Raw genomic sequence first — 26510 nt, forward strand, 5'->3', positions numbered from 1 at the left:
CTGAGTAAAGATAAGATGGTTTTATAGAATAAACTTACGAGTCTGTGAATATATACTGGTTACACCATGATCTACTCCAGCTCCAGTTGTGCCAGAAGAAACAAAAATTGGTGTTCGTGACTGTCCAGTACCAAATGTAATGGTTTGACCAGGTATTGAAGTTCCACCGTAACCTCCTGAAGTTCCTGTATATCCTCCAGTAGATCCCGCATGAGCACCAGTTATTCCTGCTCCTGTATATCCGCCAGCAGTAGATCCCGCGAATCCCCCGCCAGTAGATCCACCATGAATACCACCTGGCCCTGCATATCCTGCAGTAGATCCCGCATGAGCACCAGTTGTTCCTGCTCCTGTATATCCGCCAGCAGTAGATCCCGTGAATCCTCCGCCAGTAGATCCGCCATGAATACCACCTGGCCCTGCATATCCTCCAGTAGATCCCGCATGAGCACCAGTTGTTCCTGCTCCTGTATATCCGCCAGCAGTAGATCCCACGTATCCTCCGCCAGTAGATCCGCCATGAATACCACCTGGCCCTGCATATCCTCCAGTAGATCCCGCATGAACACCAGTTGCTCCTGCTCCAGTATATTCGCCAGCAGTAGATCCCGTGAATCCTCCGCCAGTAGATCCACTATGAATACCACCTGGCCCTGCATATCCTCCAGTAGATCCCGCATGAGCACCAGTTGTTCCTGCTCCTGTATATCCGCCAACAGTAGATCCCGCGAATCCTCCGCCAGTAGATCCACCATGAATACCACCTGGCCCTGTATATCCTCCAGTAGATCCCGCATGAGCACCAGTTGTTCCTGCTCCTGTATATCCGCCAGCAGTAGATCCCACGTATCCTCCGCCAGTAGATCCGCCATGAATACCACCTGGCCCTGCATATCCTCCAGTAGATCCCGCATGAGCACCAGTTGCTCCTGCTCCAGTATATTCGCCAGCAGTAGATCCCGTGAATCCTCCGCCAGTAGATCCACTATGAATACCACCTGGCCCTGCATATCCTCCAGTAGATCCCGCATGAGCACCAGTTGTTCCTGCTCCTGTATATCCGCCAGCAGTAGATCCCACGTATCCTCCGCCAGTAGATCCACCATAAATACCGCCTGGCCCTGCATAACCTCCAGTAGTTCCTCCAGTTGCGCCTGAATATCCTCCACCACTAGACCCACTCTTTGTTCCTGGATACCCTCCACTAATAGATCCTTCCTTTGTTCCTGAATATCTTCCATCAGTAGATCCAGCAGCAGAATACGTAGATCCAGTATAGCCTGTACCAGTTGTTCCACTTTTTTCTGTTTGTTCAATGATTCCTGCACCAGTAAATCCAGTGCCAGTAGATACTTGACCTGTACCAGTTCCTCTTGAATATCCTGTGCCAATTGATCCTCCATAACCTGCCTTACCAGTCGATCCAGTATAGCTCGTGCCAGTTCCGGAATATCCATGACCAGATGTTATAGTTGCTCCTGCGCTGGAGTACCCACTTCCAGTTGTTCCCGTAAATCCTTGTCCAGTATATGGAGTTCCATGGTCAGCTTCTGCTGCTCCAGCGTATTCGCCTCCAGTTGTTCCAGAATGTCTACCAGACCCTTGACCGCTATATGTAGACCCATGACCAACTCCTGCAGTTCCAGAATATCCGCTTACAGTTGTTCCAGAATGTCCACCAAATCCTTGGCCAGTATATTTAGTGCCATAACCAGCACCTCCTGTTGAGTATCCACTTCCAGTGGTTCCAGAGTAACCACCAGAACCTTGACCACTATATGTGGTTCCATGACCAGCTCCTGCTGCTCCGGAATATCCACTTCCAGTTGTTCCAGAGTAACCACCAGAACCTTGACCACTATATGTGGTTCCATGACCAGCTCCTGTTGCTCCGGAATATCCACTTCCAGTTGTTCCAGAGTAACCATCAGCTCCTTGACCATCATATGAAGTTCCATGACCAGCTACACCTGATCCAGTGTATCCTGCTCCTTGTCCACTTCCACTGTATCCCTTTTCTTTCCCACTTCCAGTATATTTTGTTCCTTGTCCAAACGACGATCCATGACCAACGCCAGCTGCTCCAGAAAATCCTGACCCAGTAGAAACAGTATACCCTCCTCCTCCTGATGTTCCCGTGTAACCATGAGGTAATGCTCCTGTATAGTATCCACCAGTACCTGCAGTAGTTCCAGTGCCATAATACCCTCCGTCATATTCTGATCTTGTATAACCGGTACCAGAGTAGCCTGCTACCAACCAAGGCCACTCGCAAATTAATTTTTGCTCGTCAAAGATCAGGCCGAACGGGCAACGAAATTCGTAAGCCATTATTTCAGGACCTCCTGTTATCAGAATTTTTAATTAATGAAATGTTTCGAACAGAATTGAAAAATTATTCAACGCAAGATATAAACCTAGGTCGATGCAGGCGAAGAACCAACGGGGATTTTGGGGATCTGCATAGTAGCCAGATTTGGAAGGACATTCGAACCTTATTCGAGTTACTGGCGCAATTTCGCTACTTCCAGGACATGGCGATCCCTCAGGCATGGAGCCTGGCCAAACACAAACTTCTGTACGCTCGTCGAATGATAAACCTGCTGGACAGTCGAATTCGAATACGGAGTAATCTTCCACTTCTTGGTTGAATTTAACACATCGATAGAATCTATAGGAGCAAGTAGGACATTTCCATTATAACAAGAAGCGAAACAATATTCGAGCAATGATTAATTCGCTGCGGATAGTGATGTACCTGTTACAACTTTTAGGATGGACAAAGTATCCTTGTCTAGAACAAGTAAATTCGGTTTGCGTGTTTTCTCGAACAACTCTGATGTGTCCTTCGGTGTCTACTACGCGAACAACTCGAAAATCGGATGACTTAACTTTAGTCGAGTACTCAAGCTCTTTTTGCTGAAATTAAAAATCATTTAACAATTAATCGAACACTTTATAACATTTGTACTAATAAAGAAACGAAGTACTGATACTTAATTGTGTACTATTAATAAAGCATACAGAAATAACAATTTACTTCTATTAATTTTGAAATTTGGTCTAAACTGAAATTAATTTAAATAACGTTGCCATCTACTGGTACATATCAGTACAGATCAGTCTGTGATCTGAGCTTTCACCAAAAGGTGGCGTACTGATGAACATTCTGATTCTTCAATCGATAAACATTAACTAACATCATAAAATATAATATAATATATAGTATAATTATTATAAATATATTTATTTACGTGTAGATCATCTTCCAAAGCGTTCAAAACAGCGGCTCTCGACTTCCGCTTGAAATTCGAGAACGATCGATGAACCTCGTGTGTAAGAGACATCCCGCAATTAGTTTTAAAGTCATTCTCTACGTTATGCACAGCCAATCCAGGAAGATCTCGAAGCAGTACATATTTTCCCTTAAAAAAGAAAAAGAACAATTCGTCGCAAAACTATCTATCGAAATGCTCAAAACCAAAACTCAATAATAAAAGTGAAAAGTCCCTACTTTTATAGATAGAGATATTCTATCTTCGAAAGCAATCCACATTTTATCTTTGAAAGCGTAAGGAGCAGTAAGATCTTCGTCCCTTTCCACCGTCCATTCTCCGTTGTTCATCAAATCGCACAACTGAAAAAATAGCCGATAAATTTAATCGTACGCAGTTATTATAATCTCCATACGTTCTATTTATCAGTCGAGTGTTAGTAAAATTTGTTCGCAACAATCATTGATGTCACACCTGCTTCTGATCAATGGTAACAGGTTGCATCTCCTCAGTTGACGCCCTTGGGGCATTATCGTTCTGATCTTTTAGCGTAAACTTGTACGCAGAGGCTGGTACTGATACCAGAATTTTTCTCTTAGGCGCGCCCAAACCGCTGATTAAGTCGATCAAACTGTCGGCGTTAAACATGTCGAAGAGACCCATCAATCTTGACGGATGAAAAGTGTGATTGGCCTCGTCATCTTCGACCAAGTAGTGCGTCGGGACCGTAAACAGATCCACGTATCTGTCAGTGAAAAACACGGAACTCTCATCGTCATTTGCATCAATATGTTTACGGATGTAAAAGCAAAAAAGCAAAAGGGAAAAATTAGATAAATAATCGCCACTCGATTTATTAAATTCTATGAATCATATTCGTGTTTCGAAACAACATAATTATCCCATAGAACGTGCTGCTTGTCTCATAAGCTGATTACAATTGCCTCAAAGTGTCGGCTAAAGAACACATTGAGCGCGATCTCATTTATATTTCAAGAACAGCTTCGAATACTCTCAAGTCATCCATATTCAATGAAACATCCTGTGTATTATATGCGAACTATGGGCATGGTTTGTCTAGCATTTATGTACTCGCTTACTTATTTAGGTCTGTAATTTGAATATTTTGTCATAGGTCTATGAACAAATCGGTCGATCCTTTTTCTTTTTGCACTTTTCTAAGGAATATTATTTCAAATACAGATACGTGTGCGAAACTCTACCCTTAAACTCTCAAAGTTCCATTATTACTTCACGAGAGATACGAAAAGAAATTATACGAGTTAAAGATTACAGAGAAATGATTACCATAGAGTCTATAAAAAATCAGAGAAAGCATTTGCTTGATACTTTTCAAAACAGAAAAGACTTTTCGTCTCAGAATCTAGTTAGCAATAAAACGCGTACAAAAGAGCGGATCATTTCGCGCGTTGACGTTCCCACTGTGTCACGATCTTTTCAACGCGGATGACTTTCGTCGTCGTTTCGATCTCATTCGCATTCACGGTCGTCTCGTTCCTTGCACCTGATCCCTTATCCATATTCAATGAAAAAATACCGAACGGTACGACGACTGTCTGACGGCCATTCCGTTAATTGCAAGGCGCGTGAAAATCCGCGGACAATCGTACGATCAAGTGGTGCATCGACTCGTCGCTGCATTCCTAACAACCTATCCAGCCGGCAACTGGCACAAGGTTAGGCAGATACACCGAACATGGATGAGTAGTTTTTACTAAATCCGTTTTCACTTAACTTGTCGGTCAATAATTCATGAACTTAAATGTAGCCGGTACATGATTCGTAGAATGTGTCTAGCTCAGGTCTGGCCTAGGCGTGTACAGAGATTTTGTAACGCGCTTTGACGCACAAAAGGTAATGATTGTGACAGAAGATCAGAAGGCATGGAAAGTCGAAGAGTGTCATAATATTTAATTATAGAAAAGTAGCGAATAGCGATTACATCTTTAAGTATATTTATTGCCGTAATGAGATTTTTTTCTGATGGATGATCGCTATAACGTTTTATGAAACATTTTATGCACACAGGTAATATGTTGATTATTTATATATGAATTTACTTATGTAAAAGAAAGAGTATCGAAATTATTAAAATTCATGAAAGGGAAACTAATCTTGAAAAGGATCGATTCTTGTTTGGTTCTAGCAAACCATAATTTAATGCAAAATATTAAGTATCTACTGCTCTTAGAAATATTTGTTAATGTTAAATAAATTGATTAAACGAAATAGAAAAGTTCTCACTTGGTCAGTTCTTTCAGATCGAATTGTTTAGCCAGTTCCTCTGATTTTGTGGGTAGAACCAGGAATATTCTCTTATCGTATGATTTTCTCACCAATTCGTCTTTCAAACCCTTTACAAAGTGAACCAAACGTTCCTTTGATCCTGCAGTCATATTTAACTCGACTCCATCAACCTGTGGAAATCGATCAAAATTCTTTAGAGAGGAACTGCAGAATATCGTTAAACTGAAGGATAGTATGGATAAATAATTGCCTCTTTCAAAACTCCGATCAAACGAGCGGTGATCTCTTGACGAACTGTGCCGGAAGTGCTTAGTGTTTTTCCAGGGTCGTCCACGGAAACCACGAACTGAAGCGTTGGAATAATCTTCTTCAACGACTTCTGAAAATCTTCGAATCCTGAAAAATACGTAAAATGTATAAATGGTTGCAAAGAAGAAAAAGAGAGAAAAGAATAAAAGGTATGACGACCAATTTTTAACGTAACAAGTAATTATTTTCGCAACTTTTTTTACATTTCTATCGATTTTTGTTTCTTTACAATTCCATTACCATGTCGTCTTCTTATGTTCCTTGAATTTCACAGTTCACATTTCCTAAGGTATACTTTCATAAAAGTGGCTTAGTTGTGAGACAGATTTTGCGATAGTAACGCTTATAAATAAAAAGAACTGTCCGCTAGAAGTTCCGCCTTCCTTTCCACGTGATTGTCGATTTCGTCGCACAATCAGCACGACACGATGCTGTTAGGTGAAACGAAATTTCTGTCTCCATAATATAGTTAATCACGAACTTTCACGTATTTTTGTAATTGGCCATGACCGTAAAAATTACTTCCTATTACCAGTTCCCTTGTAAAGGTATAGCATCCTTATAGTTAAAATTTTGATTCTTATCATTCTTCGATATGTCTCGTTTATCAATACTTCATATATACCTTCAAACATTACGTATAATAAATATTTAAAAAACAAATTACATTCAGGAATGATGTTAATAAACCAAAGTACCAAAGTAAAATTACCAAAGTACGTCGCGTAAGAGTTTGGCGACATATAATTTCAATTAACTTTTTTTTTTTTTTTTGAAATTACGTATAAAAAGGAGGACATGGAAACTGGTTTAGTCGAAATTTGGTAATACGTAGGCAGATCAATTACAAGTCCGATGATGAATTCCTTTTAGTAATTTTAACAACATGTAATTATACTCGCATAACAGGTTAAGTCGTATGAAACACGATAATTGTATCGATACACGAACATTGTATCTTGATTGTTATTCATTCTTACAAACGAGTGAAAGCGTTGAATTAAAAAAAGATTCGCAAATATCCTATTATTCTTTGGAATATTTGTCAGACAAGAAAGAGACTAGATGTTAAAGAAACAAGAACGGACGCTGACACGCAAAATAAGATTCAGCAGCGCTCGAGGGAAAGTGATATTTGTTACATCTGGATCATCTATAAGAACCACTTTCAACGCCACTGTCCTCGCGTTTCATTAGCCACACCCATGCACGAATTTGGTATGGACATGCGACGTTTTTCGAAACTTATCCAAACACATATAGCAGGAACAGTTTTTTCTTTTTTGCATGGCAACACGAATCTATATTCATAGACAGTGAAAGCGATTCAATTTTTCTACGAACGTACAATGTTAGGAAAAAAACAAAAGTCTTGAAACATTGACCTTACGTTCTAAAATCTGTTAATTCTTGTAAATTAAACACTTTTGCTCCTCTCGTTATACCCTTAAAATTCTTGATCCTTATTTTTGAACACCCTGTATCGACAAGAAGTCAATCCTTCGGTGTCTAAAAATATTGTCACGAAACACGCAATCGTACCAATTAGCACACTGGCCGAAGACAAAACGAAGAAACGAAGTTTCGCATTAAAACTCGTTCCAATTCGTTGCTGCCATTCGAGTTTAATTGAAACTGGCTCCGTCGTTATCAAAAAGATATTTTTTTCCACGAAACGAGGCGGGTCGGTCGGAACCATTCATGGCAAGGGTACACCAACCAGAGAAAAAGGAGGATCAGCACGCAGCTCGTTTTCGCGCGATTATGTCACAAACGTGAGATTCGTGTAGACACTTCTGTCCTCGTCTCTCTTTCTCACATCTCGAACTTTTCGTTCCTTTTTGAATTTCTTTCAGTTTTTCCCCCTCTTTTCTTCCCTTTTTTCGCTTTATTTTTCTTTTTTCTCCTTTTACACATCTCGTTCTCGATCTCGTGATCCGCGGTCTGCACGACGAATATCGAATTTCACGCGTGACATACCGTCGTCAGCCGACCACCGCTCTGTTATGCATAACAAATTGATTTTGGTGAAATTTCGAAACCAGCCTCTTTCCTTTTTTCTTCTTCGTCTTCTTTCACCGGGGCGTTTTTCGTGTTGCGCAACAGATGGTGCTTTAACGGTGCTTCGCACGCCGTCCGATTTTTGCGGGTTTAACGGTTGCAAAAAGTTGGCGAGATTTATGGGGACAAACAACGCTGTCGCAACCACTTAATAACAATGGCATTGACTTCATTACGCGTGCCAGTCGAAAAGTCGAACTGCATATGGATAAATATCCGAAAGGAAAAAGAAAATTCATGCCGATGTATTTCTTCATGGTATAACATACTATGTAGTTAAATGAAATGTTGAATATAGCCACGTGACATGCTTGTTGATAAAATTCCAGAATTAATAGGGAAATTAATTGGGAAAAAATATAAATTATTCGACAATGATCGAGGGGTACGAAGATACAAGATATATCCCTGTTAAAAAGTATTACGGTGTAATTGCTTAACTATAATAAATATTACTAAATTTTACATATCTCATTCGTATCACTTCAGAGGAAATATGTGATAAATAATCTAATAAATATTTTACCTTCCATATGAAATAAAAATTATACTGGATAATTGCACTGAAAATTTTAAGTATACTCATGCTTTTGAACGCAGGTGTACGTAAAAGTGAAAATACTTTTACAAGAACTCGAGAGATTTAATTGAAAGCCTCGAGCGCCGTTAATTATATGATTGATAAGCAATCGATTAAACGTTGCAACTATTTCGACACCTCTGTTAAGTAAGTAAATGTCCCTGGAAAACAGTAGAAGATCGAAGTGACAAGCTTGTTGAGATTATGTAATGTAATCGTTCCGTTGCGATTCTGTTGATCCAAAGGTGCGAATTAATTGATATATTAGAACCTTCGAGACTTAACTTTTGACACGAATAAAAGGGTGTAAAATGTGTGATACTCGTCGAGGATTAACATCGTTTATTCACGCTTGAATATTCATCGAGCATTGTCTCGTATGAATATTTTAGCAATGCAACGTCCCGTGTCAAACACGTTTCTGCTTCGATTTTATACATTCTAGACGCACTTCGGCACAAAGCAGATTTTCCCTTCTAGATTCTTTTGTCCATGCGGTTCAAGGGAAGTCTTTGACTTTGTTTCCTTTGCGATTAGAATTTCCTCTCGACTTTAACGCGTCCATCTTTGACATTCATTTATTAAGTCTTGAGTACATAAATTTGGCATATCAATTCCCGATTTTTTTTTAACATTGTTTCTAAATATTCAGCGATCACTACTATGGTTATCGATGAAATCTGTGGTAGCCGACTGCGAAGAGCCAACGAACTCGTATTAAATCATTTATTAAAACGATGACAAGCGATCGTTAATCGTGATAATAAAGATGGCAAGATCCACCAAAAATAGTCGACGCGAGCACGTGTAATCATGCAACTATTCTCTTTTAGCGTCTCAAATAACAGGAAACGATGTGATGACCGTCAATTATACAACAATGTAAATCATTCTTATTGCTTATCGTCGAATAATCAAGCTAATATATGTTAATTGGTCATCCTGATTGAAAAATGAGGAATTTCATATTGAAACGAGTAAGATTCATAGAAGGATCATTATTATATATTACGCATCTACACAAGTTTTGATGACGGAAACCGAGAGTTGATTTCTCAACGCTGACGATATCACTAGACGTAAAAATATACCTCCCGTTGTGGTTGGATTTCGATATCCTGTTGCAAGTGCAAGGATACAGATGTATTTACATGGATGGTATGCATTTACGCAATCGCAGAACGTATAATCATTTGAATTATGCACCGTTAAACGCTTGATACGCGTATTTATCGATAAATATTTAATCTGAAAAATACGTTAAAAAATTATTACTCACTGTTTCGACATGACATTAAGGGGAATCTTATTTCCATCCACGTCACTTTTATTAAGACTACCTCGTTTTCCTTTCTAGAAAGTTTTTCCTACCTTCGACAGAATCTTCCAAGTTAAACCACTTAACGATTGTAATTACCTTCGACATTGCGGTCTTTTCATATGATCGGAATAAATGTTTAAGATAACACGTACTCTTTAATTAGTAAATTTCTAATTCATCGTATGCACATTCTATCTTATTACATTTATCGATTTGCGTTATGATTTACGATTAAAACTAATCAATTCGAAAAATCTTAATCGTTTGAAAATTTTAAAACATCCATTTCCAAGAATGTTCCTTTCCGGATATATTACGTTACTATGATGATTTCTGCACGTTTTGTTTTGTTCATATCGATAAAGAAATCGTCTGACATAATCGTCTAGCTTCGATCGTCGCGATTATCGCGAATCAAGGGACATGTCTTTCAAACGGCCGTGATTTTACGTTAAAATTAACGCATTAGTTTGAAACTGCATACGATTATCGACGATCATATCGCTAATGAAATATGTCTGGGACTTACCGGAAACCGAGAGATTTCGCACGTCGTAGCCTTGTTGTACCAAAGAGGTGCATTTGCACACAGCCTCTGTTAGCTGATCGACGTCGGAAACGAAAGTGTAGCATACTACTTCTCTGCCTGGTGATAGCTTTTGCTTCGGGCATTCTGAAATTGATTAAAAAATTGATTAAGCATCTATTTTAACAATTATTCAATCACACAAAAGATTATTGATGCGCAATGATATTTAAATAAAAAATTAATATAGCTTTGTTTTACATAAGAAATAAATAGCGCAATAAGAAAAATAAATGAAGGGACTATGTTCTTCTCTAATTTATGTAAATTATTTTGAAGCAATATAGTTTCTTTAAGCCTCGATATTGCTACTAAATTTAGTTAATGAATCCAGTGTCAAAAATATAACAGTTTGATCATTTATATTATTATATTATTTATATTAAATTTATCATTATTTTATTTATTTATTTTATTAAATTCATATTATCATTTATATTATTATAATAACGCTAATATATAATAAACCTATATCATTAATGGTATAAATTATACGTGTTGGATCATTATGAGATAAACCATAAAATTATACTAATAAAGTACCAACGAGCTTATCTGTTAATATCATGTTTGCAATTCCATTAACGAACGTGCTCGAGGTGACTTACATTGTAAAGAAGACGAACTAGAATTAACGGGATCAAGCCGTAATTTTCCGTGACCGTGCATAGGAAAATATAAACGAGCCAAAAATTAATAGCTTCGAGAGATGCGTTTGTTATGTACATTGATTGGACGTTACCGTTGACATCATCCTTCGCGTACACTATGCAACCGTTGCTATAATAGTCGTTTACATAGCCACGCAGCCTTGCGACTCGTCGACGAGAAAAAGAAGAATCGTGCAAAGGATGCTCCGCACGAGAAAACAACTCGTGGATTAGCTAGCGACATTTACTATTAATAAATTCTGCAGTTAATGTCGGGTTTGTTATAGCGACTACGAGGAAAGCATTCTCACGATGAAAAAGGATAGAAAAGTGTCGATCACCTAAACTTGGTACACACTTCTTAAATCTCTGTAAGTTTTATAAATGGAGAATATAAACGGTAGCAAATCTTTATTTTACGATTATTTTACGATACGAAATGTTATAAACTTTTTTTTTCGTGATTCCACGGATTGGAAATCTTTATTTTGCGGTATTAAGCGTCAAAAATTTTTATTTCATACGAAGCATTAGGAATGCTGCAAAAAATTTTTGTCTCACGATTCCAAGGATTGCAAACTTTTATTTTGTTTCTACATATATATGATATCTATAATATTCATATAGCTACTTCTAATGTATTATATTATCGCACGAAACAAAGATCTAACCGATCAATGTCAGTGAAAGGTCAGAGATTATATTAGACTGCCTAACAAAATTTGCCAATTCAATAAGATGGTGATCGGGCGGAGAAAGTACGGTGGATCGTTTTTATTTTCTCAAATCGCGTGATCGTCGACTACGTTCGAAAACGAAAGTATGTTTACCGATTGTCTGAAAGATAGGATAACGTATGCACCGCCCATCAGAGGAATCCGTTCCTCGGAGTTTCTTGCACGTGCTACGAGTGAAGATCGACCAGATTTAACAGCGTAAATGGTGTACCGTCCTTGTACGGATCGTTGCTCCAGTTGTGAATGGCGCAATCTAACCTTAGAGGACAACGCGTTCCCGATATATCAAACGATCGCGAAATCGCGTGAAATAAGAAGAAGATCAGGGAGCGACGATAGATGCCGCACAATCATTGTAGGTACTTACATGGCGATCGGTTTAATTAACGAGAGAATTAATGGTAACTCGCCGTTCTGCAGATGTTAGAGACGAAGAAATGCTCTAAACATGATCGTTCGGCATAACCTTGGTGTCTTCATACGATTCTTTTAATTACTTTAAATGTTCGTAATTAAGTGATGCTGTTAGTGTTTTGGTAATGTGTACTTGGAATTTATGAACTTATTGGAAAACAAAAAAAGACAAAAAAAGAAAAAGAAAGAATAGAAATGAGAATTAGATGAGAATAGGTTGAAATGTCAAGACACGGGAAACGAATCTTGTCGTGGAATATCGGGACTACGGAAATGCATATGTAATGTGCAGAGCAATTAATTTTGTGAGCAGACAGTTTGTAAGTAATCGCTGCAAATTTTAATGAATAGTGTGAATAATACGTGTTATTTACGTAGAACAGTGTACACTTCAGTTACACTTCATTATGTGCTTTCCACTTATCGCTCTCATTCATAATCACGGACAACGGTGACTGCGTCTTGAAAGGAGCACATCAGACACATACTTCTTTCTTTAGACTGAATCAACTAGTACAAGATGAACGATGAATTTAGTAAAAAATGAGTGAAGGATCAATCTATGTTGTGATATATTTCATTCATTAATTTTAAGTTGAAGTATAGCTATACTCATTAAAGTATAATTGCTCGTAGATTTTTCAGTATTATCTGTTCTCGTAGCATTTAAACAAGTTACGGTCCATACATTAGTAATAAATTAATATAGGACTGCCGAAAATACCGATTTCTTTATTTGGTCCACTAATCAAATAGAAGAATGCTTTTTTACTTATGTTTCCATAATCATCGAACATTTTTGTAAGAAAGTAGTAACATGCCACAAAAAAATTGCAAATTTTTAAATCAAAAAGCCAACCGGTACCTACTCTACGAATTTCTAAAAACACCCTTCGAATTTACACGTATGAGCCACACAAAAATCAAACTAATCAACTACATGGATATTAAGCTTTTTATTTCTAAAGAACTAAACACGAATTACATATCCTGCTATTCAAACTAAGAAACTTGGAAAAAGGTAGATCGGTCTGATTTCTAAGTGCCTCGTGTGTATCCAACAACCCCTGTGAATTTCCTCAAAAACATAACATAAAATCAAACTTACGCAAGCCACAAGCAAGACCCAGCAGCCCAATGAGGACCGCCAAGCACGTCCTGTTGATCATCCCGTTGACTTTCCAGTCCTCTGTTGCGTTCAGTGTCGTCCGAGATCCGTTAGATCCGGTCCGCGACTGTAATCCAAACGATCGACGCTCGAGCCCCAAGATCGTCGCTCATCGAGGGGACTCTTCGGGGAAGGAGCCGATGGAGATGTTTCCCGCGTTAGAGTCAGCAGCAGCGACGACAAAACAGCGTCTACGAGATGTTGCGTTGTTCGTAGCCAAGGAAAGCCTCTCTCTTTCCGTCTTTCGTCCGGTTGACGTCCGAGGTGGGGGATCAAAGGAAGCTCGAAGGATCCTTCGAGTTCGAGAGCGCGTTTCGCACTGAACCTTCGGAGGATTCGTGCTCTCTTAGTAAACCCTACCGATCGGATAGAAGCGCGGCCGAGGAACAAATACCGAGGGAGATGGAGCCGCAGGGATATAGTGATCGAGGGGGAGACGAGAGATCGGTTAACACCGAACCGCCGGATTACCGGATGCCGGGTGGGGTGACGCGGACTGGCCCAGATCGGAACACTTTCCGTGTTACGCGTACACTACTGCCCAACGGTTCGAATTTCACTACCTTTTCGTGTCCTATATACACATGTCAAAAATGAGGAACTCGCAAGTCAAACTGATCAACTTTAGATTTTGTTCGCTTCTTAATTTCTCTATAGTGCCAAATTATGAAAAAGAGATAGTAATTTGTGTGTATTTAAAGAGCGAACACAAGCTACAAATTTTTCAGGAAAAAATAAGAAACTATTTGGAAATTTACGAAAATTATTTACTAAACGCATAACGCTGATAAAACGAATAGACAGTAGGGAATAATTATTTTTCTTATTTTCCTTTCTCAAATTCTGAAATCTCGCTTTGACGGTTTTATCCTTTTAATATATAATTCGAAATAATTGAATTCCGATATTTTTGAAATACATGTGCGTATTGTAAAAACCGCAGAAGTTGTGGAGATTTAGTGGCAAAAGTCAGTAGAATATAATATTCTGGCAATAATAATTTATTGCCTTTAGGCATGATATGGTAAGTGTAGTAAGGTAAGAAAGTTTATGTCAACGTGTCACAAACTGATCGTTAAATTAGTTAAATAGAATGTTGTACAACTATGAGAAAAAGATTTGGGATTGCTTAATCATCTTATTTGAATCTAAAGACTAGGAGTTAATAATTGTTAATAATGTAAGGCCTAAAGAGCATGGCTATATACATATGTAATTTGCAAGTTTTCAAATGGCACCGCAGAGGGTTCAAGAAACAAGTTAACTTAGCTCTTTCGTTATTACTGACATATACGTTGCTCAGAGTCAATTGTCTTGATGCAATCCAGTAAATAACTAATGCTTTCATGCCTTCACGCTTAAAAGGAGAATATTATACTATGATGATAGCTACTGGATGTTATTACTTCTTCGTTTATGGTACTTGGTTACTCTAAATAATAGCTGATAGCAAAGCTAGGTCACGTATTTCTCTCATGAAAAAATGTATTATTTCGTAAGAGAGAAAATCAGATTTTAATTTCAAGCGTAAAAATAGGTATGCTGAGCTTCGTAATGACGAATCACTGTCAAAGATGAACCTTCTGATCCTTCGATCGATCCTTCTCTCTATTTCATCGTAGATCGACACACATACAACCTATTCCGTGTCAGCGGATCAAGGTGAATGCATAGCGAGCTTCGAATGATTTTCGATAGACGAACTTCGAGACTTCGTCTGAAGAATTTTTCGCGGATACACTGAGTTTATTGACAATAGTGATTGAAGCACTTAGAGAGGATACGATGGGTTTTTCGATTATCTCGTAAGGTGTTATTTTTAGCAATGCTTCTTGCTTGTGTGGGCGAATCAAAGCAACGTGGTTGCGTAATATATACATGAAAAGATACACTATAAGCGTCCATAAATATATATGATACGAAATCTCGTTGTATATATGAAGATGGGGCCTGTTCTTTGATCTAACAAACCGGTGGGTGACTAAATTTCAGGGCTTCGGCGAGTTTTAAATAACAAAGGAAAGATTCAACGATTTTTATGCAAATTTTGACGTTACTGCGTTGGCCTTGGTTGAATGTTACAATGGGCTACCGCCATGTGAAACCTGGTTGTACAAACGTATCAGATTTCGACTAGCCCTTTCCAAGGCAACTTTTTTGTCCCAAAAATGTCATTTTATACCAAGCATACACGATTCGATTTTACCTTTGCGCCCAAACAAAATTGCTTTGTCTGAAGAACTTGTTAAACTTAATAGAAAAATTATATATATGTGCTAGTGCCTTTTAAAAATAAGAAATTGCATCACTTTTCACGATGACTACAGATCGAATCAATTTTTCTCCAGTAATAATCCTACTATTGTTAACGATTTACACCATGCTGCGTAAGATTAGTGTCTTATTAAACGGCCGAGTTAGGATAAGCAGGATTCCGCTTCTGCAATCGAACTGCCAAGCGCTTTTAACACTTTCGTCGACACGCTGTTTACACTGTCATTCGTTAGGCTGTCATCTCAGGGATGATCCTCCTGCTGTAATCTGGGACAGCCTGAGCATCCTTACAGAATCTTTTTTGACCTTTCGAAAGATAGTTGCAACGAGTACAATGCTGCCGTACGATGAAACATCGTAATTCTTTCGCGAGATGACGAGAAAGGGACGAGGAAACGCGTTCTTGCGACGGTGAGTCAACGCGCCGCCTGCGAAGTTTTATTTCACGCTTCGCGATCTGGATTATTTTCAGAGGAAAAAACATGTCCTTTGTACCTGATTCACAGCTGACCAGAAGCACGCTTCACGACAGCTTCGCTCCAACTGTACTTGGAGCATTTCGAATCATCCTTTTCATAATGCTGCACGTGTTAACCGGTCTATCCGGTATCCAGCATCCACGACAAACTCAGTTGCCCGGTGGATTAATCAGCGACGTATGCTAATCGACAATGATCACCGTTGCACGTACCTATGTTACGTCATCGAAAGTTTCGCGTATTACTTCGCGTTGAAAGGTATTACGAATTAACGCGCGTCACATTCATCGCGCCTTCTCCAGCTCATGATTGACCGTTGTTAATAACAAATCGCTGGTTTTTACATTGGATGATTGATTCCAAAATAGATACATTTGCGTATATTATATTATGTATACTTCATTCCTACTACTTCTTTGCTCGTAAAGCTTGGAATTTTTTTATGTTCTCATGGTTTGAGCGGGTTTTTTTTATAGTTTGTTAGAAAATATAAATGGTCATTGTTATATGGGAACAATGATACGTTTGCGCAGAGATCGGATAACTATGAAGGTAATGTTCCAGAAATTTTCTAAACCATGATCGATCGAGGTGATAACCAAAAAAGGGTCGATATCTGACTGTAGGTCGAGCGTTGAAAGGAGATCGTCATCGACATAGTGATAGAGTCGTGAGAAAACTACGTTCCGAGAAAGGGTGTAGAAAATCATTGGCGACTCGATGCGGATAGTTTGGTTTCGTGATAAGACCGATATTTGCGTTGACCAATGAGAAGTTAATACAATCGAAGTTGTTTCCTAATTCTTCGGATAGCAATGAGTTCCTTGAAACGCGAATTTTATTATCCACTTATTATCCATAGAGAAATAAAGAATTTTTCGAAGACTTAAAATCAACGTTTCAATGTTCTGTAGATGTTAAAAATTCTGAAGATTCTGATCGTGAGACCTTTCACCTGAAACTAAAATTTATTCATTTTCAAATCTGAAATTTTCAAACTTCCAAATTTTTTTCAATTTTTCAGTATCGTAAAGAGGCGAACGCCGATTCCTAATGCAGGAGTCGGGAATATTTATAATCGAGGGAAAATTTTTTCATTTTTCCCTGTGCCGTTATTTCAGCAGGACCGATTTCCTCCCAATAAAATATCGCGTGCCCACACTGAAAACAAGATGGATGATCAGGTGAATCATCGTCGATAAGGTCGTCTCGCGAATATCCAGGTCTGCATACGTGTATCGCGTTATTGCAGTTTCTTCCTACGAATTACGTCACTTTCCAGAAGAGCGACGAAGAACGGTCCCACTGTCGCGATTTCCGTGCCGGACTTTATGATTGCCACATAGTATCGACATCTCTGCGCGTGCGATAAATTTTCAATGAAATATTGCGTCGTGTCGAAAGAAAGAATGGTCTTTCGGCGCTCTTGGCCATTTTCGTCGACGCCGGATTTTTAACGAGAATCCGTTTCCTGTGATTACCTTTATTTACGAGCCTTCACTTCTCCGATCCGTAGGAACACGTCGCTCAAACTCATCGATCTTTCAACGAGAAACAAACATTTACAATTCCTTTAATTTTACATGGATAAAAGATTTTTTTTCCATCATTTATATAAAAGGAAGAAAAGTAGAATCTCCCTCTGAAGAAACTGAATAAATTAGATTTCTTTTAAATAATAAAAAAAGGAAAACAAGTGGTGCATAGTAGTCCTGACTAAACAAATTACGATAAAAACCGTCCTGCGTATACGCCTCCGGCAATAAAATCTCAGTGTCCGACAGATATCAATCGTTGTGCGAGAATTTATACTGCTTCTACAGCGCCGTGCAAAGATCACAAATCATTAACTAAACGAAATTTTAATTCATTTGTAATGTCTTTCCGTTTCTCATATTACTTACGAAGACGAAGATTGTATTTATCGCAGCGTTTTTTCAAAATGTATAAACCAGAGAACATCGTAAATATCAACCTGACAAATAGAATATTTAAAGATTCATTTCTATACAACGCATTTTCTTAAAAAAAAAAAAAAAAAAAAAAAAAACACGTAAAGATACTTCGTACAAGTATATTTGACTAGCCATTAAGAGACCGATAACACAAAGTGATCTTAAACTTTTATACAGTGCTGTATATCCGCGGTGGCGACGAAAGAAAAGCGGCACGCGTCCATCACTGACACGCTTCGGGCGATCTGGTGCAACCAGGCAACAATGCACGCACTGGGACGTGCACCACGCAGGGAAAGGAACCTTTTAGAAAATTATCGAGACCGTAAAAAGGCTGCGATCAACTTGAAAAGGAGACACCTACCTCCTTGTGGGCGTCTAGGTGGCCGTGCCGCCTTTTACAAACTCTGCTTGTGCCGCGGGTTTCTTTGTGACGCACTGGTAGCACGTTCCGCGACTCAAAACGTAGCATTACGCGATAGGGAAAATATTTTTTTTCCACGCGATGGACCGTCGATTTCGATCTGTCTTGGCACAAGCTCGATAATCAATTTCACGGAAATCGCATACTGATTTTATATGTAGGAGTTATTCTTAGTACTTCTGATAATTGTAGTAATTTTTGATTATCTATGGACGATGAATGTGTGTCTTTTTGCGAAGATGAAGCTAGATGAAATTAGAGTTTAATAGGCTGCGGAATATCATTGCTCATTTGTTGATTGCTAGAGAAATATGCGTTAAACAGATATGTAATATTATAGCTATTATTGCATTGGATAATAGTATTAACGTATTAGATGACAGAATAGTATTAAATGGCCGATGATTCTATAAAGGAATGGATGATATGTTGTAAATCAATCGAAATATGTATTGTTAGCTCGAAGAAAACAATTTTCCTGGAAATGTGTATACCATGGTATATGGCATATGAATAATTTATAAATAAAATTAGTCTTTATAACGATAACAAACTCACAAGAACATTATTATTATTCTATTTTAATTTACCATTATTTGATTTTTGATTATTATAATTTATAATATATTTGCTACTTTTATTATCAGCTAAATAAAAACAAGAAAAACCCACGATTGTATTAAACTTATTACGTAATAAAAAGTGGAGATTTATCGTGTAATAAAACGTCCGAAAATCCCTGAATCTTTATTTTGAAGTGGAACAGAGACAGATATGCACAACACGTTGCGGGAAAACCTCTAGGAGGCGCTTACAAATTTATTTGGCGCGACGACGTAAAAGCTTGTACTTGAAAATAAAGGGAATGTCTTCGTCTTATCATACCAATGATCTGTCAAAACACAAAGCCCGAGGATGAAATCGGTCTGCTCGTGTCACATTGGGTAACCACTCCTTTTCTCTCCTTCGTAATTTACACGCGAATCGGCCTTCGTGCACGCCGCTTGCCAAAATATCGTATAAGCCGGACAATAAAAGGACTTCGGGGACATGCAAGGTCAGGAAAGCGGACGTAAGACTAGCTGAATTACATGAATATGCACGTTGAATACCGCACCGGCGTCTCCTTTTTTTCTTTCTGTTCCCTTGCCTTTCTTGGTAGATTAGACATTCTTACTTCTTCTTAATCTTAATATGTCTATGTTTTGATTAAAAGGTTTCATCAATTGTGCAGAACCAGAAATGTTAGACAGAAGAATTGTTGTTGCTTCGAAACATACACGGGTATATCTAAATGTTTCAAATAAATATGCCACTTTTGATAGAAAAGATCGATTTCATTTTCCAAGTCACGCGATGATCGTAGTTTTCGTGTCTATTCTTCCACTTCAATGTATCCACTACAGACGTTTGAAGTTGCGTCAGATAATTTTATATTAAGGGTGAAAATAACGGTCACCTCTTTATTCCACGTTACAGAATTTATAATTGGGTAATAATTTTTCCTCGCAGTTGCAGCTAGCGTAAGAGTAATCCTGAGGAAATGTTACGTAGCGACATAAACGGGCTATCTATTTTGAACGTGCAGCATAAATATCAGAGATAGCATAAATATTCAGTAGCACCGCGTTGTCGATAGATTAAAATGTCGAAAGGAAACGGGCAAGTGTTCCTGTTCCGTTTCACGGAAGAAATATGTCTATATCTCTCAAAGCGTGCGGATTGATCGATCTGCGGCGATCATTCGATAAATGGAGCTTATGTGGAAAAAGGGACCACACCCAAGTACCTGAGGGCCTCACGAGGTGGGTATAAAGTTCCTGCGGTTACGTAAGGGGTGACAAAGCCACGGTGCCACCATAAACCATATTTTCAACCACACTCCTACTCGTGTATAATATAAAAGGTTATTGCTTTTCTCCTTTTGCATTCTTTTACAAGTTCAATTTTACGAATCCCAGCTATAAACCTTTCTTTTTCGCCAATGTTTAATATTTCGTATTAACAAAGAAAAGAAAGCAAAAATTTTACGAGGATGATAAATAATACAATACCATTGACGCAGTTGATTTAAATAAGATTCTTTCTTTTTTTTTAAATCCGAGAGTACTCATTAATAATAAAAACGGTTGTCCAATAAGCATGGAATTAAGTATTACGTAAGATTATAGAGAGCTCAATGTAAAAAGAATTTATGACCACATAATGAAATCTTTGCATCTGTTAAAACGACACTTTGCCGACAAATTACGCTGTGCAACAAATTTACGATTAATTTATTCGATATAGAAGAAGCGTATGCAAATTCACGAGTAACATATCATGAGAACGGGCTTGTTGCTACTTTTAGGCTTTACAATAAACGTATAAAGATAAATCGTGTACGTATTCCCATTGTTTTTGAAACAGATGCGACCATTCTTAAATCTTTGCGTAGTTCCTTTGACCTTGTCGTTTGATAAATATTTATGAAATTTAATTAAAATTGTCTTAATACCTATTTGGGGAAAAATACGCGATGGAGTTGGAATAATGGAATTAACAATTCGAAGATGAAAAAGTTTCCGAAACGTCGGAGACCGTAACAAGCGTGTTCGCTATGAAATTCAATTTCTACATCTTGACAGGAAAAGGATGGATCGTGAGTTCTAAGATGTCGACAAAAGTACGTCAGAGATAAGCCCCAGGCTTTTGAACCACTTGTTTTAGGTAAGTGGATTCTTGACGAGCCGATTCCTTTGTGACACGAAAGTATACTCGACAGGAGAGAGCTTATTTGCATTCGATAACAGCCGAAGCGAACGGTTAAAAGAGGATCGCACCTTCGACCAAATGTGTAGCAACTCGCCTGTGACTATTCGACTGTGAAGATCAATTTCTATCGGTTTCGTGCATGCAAAACTTTACGATGACCAAGTAAAAGTTTTAACTTCAGTTTCCCCATATTATTTTGCTTGATAATTGACACTTGTAATTGAGGAGTAATTAGGCTTTATAATTCCAATTGAAAGCGATGAAAATTTAATTGGTAAAGTAGTTCCATTATTTGATAATGGAAATAATAATAATGAAGTATAGTAAACTAGTAACACTGTGGACGATTCTGCATTGTCAAGGTCCTGACAACTCCTTCGATGACGCAATCAAACAAGAATTTCACGGAATAATTTACAGTGTATAAGTATACTTGTCTTGTAATGCACGACGATTATTATACATATTCGATCCTACTTATGTTCCATATCATAATGCAGAATTTTCATTTTCCACATAAGAATGAATTATTTTATAAATGCGGATCAACGATAAACTAAATAACTATAATAGATAAGTAGAGCACGATACATTTAGATTTGAAAAAGAAGCTTAAAAATCGTATTCTTAATTAAATGCAATTCTAAATGACTCGAAAGGAACTAAATAACGATTACCCTTTAAAGTATATTAGGTAATCGAAAATGAACGCAAACTGGTTACCGATTGATTTATATTTACACGACCTCCGAATATATAAATATTATGGAAAATTCTGCATTTTCTGAAATGTCACGTATTACGTACCACATTAAGGAACGTGTATAGACCTTAATTGCGTTTGCTAGAGAAAGGTGAAGAGGAATCATTTGAACGTAAATTCATTACAATGGCTGTGACGTATGGCATAATTTTCGCTTATCGTTCATCAAGGAATTATTACTAAATTTATCGCCAAACCGAATGTATCTTAATTAAAACCAATTATAAATTCCTCAAATTTCTTACCATAAATACGAAGATGAAAAAATAAATGGAAAGAATTTCGTACAAATAAGTTATAATACAGGCAGTTACAGACAAGCGGACAATTAAAAGCAATTTTCGTATTTCGCAATTTGAGTCGTAGGTGGTTGCAATTTCATATGTGCAAGGACGTAGCTTTAAAGGAAGCAATTAGATTTGAAGAGGAAGGACGAAGGTTTTTTAATAAGTCATTTTTTTTCATAACGGTGTTACGCACTCGAAGGACGCGAGTTGCGAAATTATTAGGTCTCATCGTCGCAGAATGTACCTTCTTTCAACGTCAAGAATTTCTTCTTCCGTTATTTCCGTGTGAAACACGAGTCAAGGAAAGCATTAGAATTCAATCTGACTGTTTCTACTTTCCATGAATTAGAAATGTTTGCAATCTGCAATTTTCTTATAAACTTTAGATATTTTGCAATGTAGAACATTAAATTTAAGAATTCGTGCATATTCGAGGAAGCAGTAATTACAGTAAACAAATATTTATCGCGCCAGACTTTTCACAATCTTTTCGAAGCTGGTAAGTTTATCACTCTTTCTATCTTTTCTACTCGTTACAATCTGATCAGTAGACCACGAGTGTTGATGAACTTTTAGATAATTAAAATTTGCATAAATGCACAAGATGCATAGAGTGCCAATAATAAACAAAAATATACAAAACATCCAAAATAAATTAATCGTTATATCATTTAACGAGTGAAAAAATTCTTGTCCATAAAAATATGAATTTACACCATTTACAAATATGAATAGACACCAGCAGCCTACTCATTAACGATACTTAATCCGGAAAGAAAAAAGTAAAAAAGAAGTAACAAAGACAGCGAACTAATTTCACTGGAGATTTCGTTTCCTTTACATGGTTCTTCAATTACAAGGGAACAGATCCATTCTCGTCCTCGCGTAACTTCACCTTATTAAATCGTCGCCTGCTATACACACGGCCGAAATCGGTTTACGTAATCGATCCGTGATCCACCTCCGAACGCATTTCGCTTTTTCGCATTCCAGCGTTGGTAGCACCCAAGATGTCCGCTCGTAAGACCCATGTTCTCCACTTTCTCCAGAATTACATCATACGCTGCTGGCCCATGGCACCCCATTCCTACAGCTGCGGGTTGCTTTCGGCGCTGCCACAGGCACGCGCATAAATATCGAGTAAATATTTTCGTCAGCCGAATCCGTTGAATATTAGCGGCAATAGGGAAGTCGTTAAACATCCAAAGCTGTGAAACATCGCGTGCTTTTTCAAAGACGAAGGAAATATGGAAGTGTAAGATTTTTTTTGTAATAGGTATCCTATGGAAATTTTTGCATGCGCGAGGTTAAAAAGTAGTACAGTCAAATTTACTTTGATTTTACTGACACTTAGAACACGGAATATCGTTCCTTTATTTTTATTGCTTTGATTCATCAATAAAATCTCCAATAAAAGCGTAACTTAGGCGCCATATTCCACACGAGCGAATTTTATTTATAGTATTTTTCGGGAAAGATCGTTTCGCAAAGAATAAATCGCATAAAATTTCACATGTCAAAATATTTCGAGAAGAACACGTGCGATGTAATCGTTACTTATTTGAAGTATTTTACAATTTTACTCGGTGTGACGAGGGATCTTTCTTGCTCGTTACTTTTAACAGAGCACCGCGGTCTTCTTTACGAAACCATATTGTAGTTTCTCTTTCTATCATTGTTACTTGACCATTAATCAACTCATTCTATTCATCCTATATCGTGCTATCGGTGTTAATCCGTGTTATTTTAACCAACGCCGCCACAAAAGCTTCGTTTTCGCAAAGTCATTTAAAAGTAATCGCGCGCCCGTCTTACGTCACACGCAATTTGAACTATTGTAGATTTATTCGCTGGGAAGGGATACCGGGCCTTGAATCGTTCGCGTGAAATTACGTTCGTGATCTAGTGATCGTTTCGTTCAGATCATCGGACGAACGAGAAAGGAGAAAGAACAATTTCACTGTCATTGGGTATTCGTAACTCGCGAACACGCAATCTTTTTAAATCTTTGTGTGTCATAAATTTTGTCGGATATGATCTCATGAACGATATGACATTTTGCTGATAATGTTTTATCGATGAAAGACATACTTGAATTACCTAAGCGATTTGAATAATATTGCCAAAATTCTTTGTACCAAGAAATCGTTTCATAATTTACATCATCACGAGATAAGTTGCTTGCAACTATAAAATGATATTTCATTCCAAAAGAAATTGATTTTGGCTTCATTATTTCTCTAAGTTTGTACTCAGAAGCCTCAAAAAAACAGCCTGCATAGTTATTTCACTATACAAGACAATTGGGCCAATTTCATTTTGTTTCTTTAATATCGATTAGTTAGAAAGATTACGCAGAACAGATTCGAGCGGGAAATGCGACGTTCCCGAATTTAATCGGCGTTAGCCCGCGTTAACGGCCCACGCTAAAAAGGAAAGAAAATAAAACCACGCGGGAGGAATCCAGTTTTCAATAAGGATCGTAGACAGGAAAGAAAGTTGTCTCGAAACACACACATTGCGTCTTTAGTTCGCTTAGAAATCACAAAGGAGTCTGGAACGAGAGTGAACTTGTAGCTAGCAGTCACGGTGACGTCAAGTCCACGTTCGATCGAGATATCGAAAAACGATGCCGATCTTCCCCGTGACTTTCTATAGATCACGGAAGTAAAAGTGTAACAGTTTGACGAACAGTCTATCCACATAAGAATGTAAAAAAAGTAGTAAACAGAGTAATAAATCATACTGAGTGGAATTTTTCGAACGAAAAATTTCATTTTGCGATGTCAAAGGTGACATTTTCGAACCTTTTTAAATTCAGCAATCGCTATGCTATAATTCAGTAATCAATCGGAGAATATACGAAAATTTTTGAAAATATTATCTTTTCTTTATTAAATGAAATAAATGTTATAGAACTCTTCCTGGAAATAGTTGTGACAGAACTGCCACTTAAATAGAGACGTGTACTAACTACAAATCGATGCGTCAGCTGAGAATTCGCTGGCCTTATCCGTAAACTCGTCCAAAATGTAGTGCAATCGGTGTTGTCTACTGTTACCAAGTAAATCAAGTGCTTCTTAGCAACTTAGATCTTCCAGCAATTTAGGGTGGGAATTTAATGGAATGGGTCAGTTTTCCAGAAAACTGAGATTGATCATTCGCGACACGGTTCAAAATTAATTTGATCGAACATTTTATAGGACGGAGGATCATAAATCAAATCGTTTAGTCGAAACTTTATGCGGTACGATGTGCACATTTGCATAATTCATGAAGTTACGATACTGTGAAGCATCGTCCACCGTTTTGGTAAGGGAGTAGGCACCATTAAGGAACAATAGCTGCAGATGAATGGCGAAAGTTCAAGTTGACAAAATGTGTGGACACTTGTGTCCATTTGTAACAAAGAATATTTTGCGTTCTTTTCATTCTCACATCTGCGAACGTCGAATCGGACGAATAACGATTTTTTAATTAATAATTTATGCTCTTCACAGAGAAGAGATTCTCTTAAAGCTCGAAGCACAATTTTTTCGAACGTACGAAATTGTATATACGTATTGTATATAATTGTTATATATAAAATGAACTTTATCAACTTTGTCTTTGTTGAAAAGTTGCAATTTATTTTTTCGTCAGATTCCTTACCCAAAGTTGCATTCACTGTCAAATTACATGCCATACGATGTCCTTTATTTCGTTCATGGAGAACCAGTATGTGTACTAAAATTAAAACTCGCAATTCTTCGTGTTATTCAACTACATTGCACGTTGCAAGTAACCAGCTTGTATACCGAGTGTAAACGATACAGAGAGCTCGTAAATTCAATCGGGTGTTAAAGCAAACATGTTTCGGAGATTGAGACCGGCTCATTGACAGAAATATGAGGAGATAAAAACTTGGAATTTTATTCAGGGCGGTAACGCAAGTTTCATCCGATTTTCATTAATCCGCTGGCTCTTTTTCGAATTTCAAGGTGGTATGTACATGATGACCCTACCGTCGCCATCGCGATAAAATATGCTATGGTATGCAATCGTTTGTAATACCATTCACGTATTTCGCGGATTAATCAATCTATTGAGCATCAATAGAGTTTGTAAAGAGTTCACAGCTTTTCTTAAAAAGTACTACGTTATGTTTAATGACGATCACCGAATTCGCATTTTAATCCAATAGCATATCATATGTGCAAATTTAC

General features: G+C 37.7%; 1 protein-coding gene across 13 annotated transcripts in view; it reads right to left on the reverse strand.

Annotated features, from left to right (window-relative positions):
- Positions 1 to 26510, reverse strand: part of LOC126873051 (mucin-19-like) — a 47214-nt gene that overhangs the window by 4752 nt on the left and 15952 nt on the right. For 2 of the 13 annotated variants that reach the window (XM_050633507.1, XM_050633504.1), the window contains exons 4-16: positions 13310 to 13694; positions 10344 to 10487; positions 5794 to 5939; positions 5541 to 5713; positions 3750 to 4020; positions 3515 to 3637; positions 3255 to 3425; positions 2759 to 2919; positions 2418 to 2671; positions 999 to 2345; positions 648 to 881; positions 414 to 530; positions 39 to 296 (exon numbers count right to left, since the gene is read on the reverse strand). In XM_050633507.1, the coding sequence (XP_050489464.1) occupies positions 39 to 296; positions 414 to 530; positions 648 to 881; positions 999 to 2345; positions 2418 to 2671; positions 2759 to 2919; positions 3255 to 3425; positions 3515 to 3637; positions 3750 to 4020; positions 5541 to 5713; positions 5794 to 5939; positions 10344 to 10487; positions 13310 to 13370 (3460 nt within the window). In that variant the 5' untranslated portion in view covers positions 13371 to 13694. Of the gene's footprint in view, positions 1 to 38; positions 312 to 413; positions 882 to 998; positions 2346 to 2417; positions 2672 to 2758; positions 2920 to 3254; positions 3426 to 3514; positions 3638 to 3749; positions 4021 to 5540; positions 5714 to 5793; positions 5940 to 10343; positions 10488 to 13309; positions 13695 to 26510 lie in introns of all 13 variants that reach the window. The other 11 variants (XM_050633514.1, XM_050633512.1, XM_050633508.1 and 8 more) reach the window with 11 other exon arrangements.

This window comes from Bombus huntii, chromosome 14, assembly GCF_024542735.1.
Source record: "Bombus huntii isolate Logan2020A chromosome 14, iyBomHunt1.1, whole genome shotgun sequence".
In the NCBI taxonomy this organism is placed as follows: Eukaryota; Metazoa; Arthropoda; class Insecta; order Hymenoptera; family Apidae; genus Bombus; species Bombus huntii.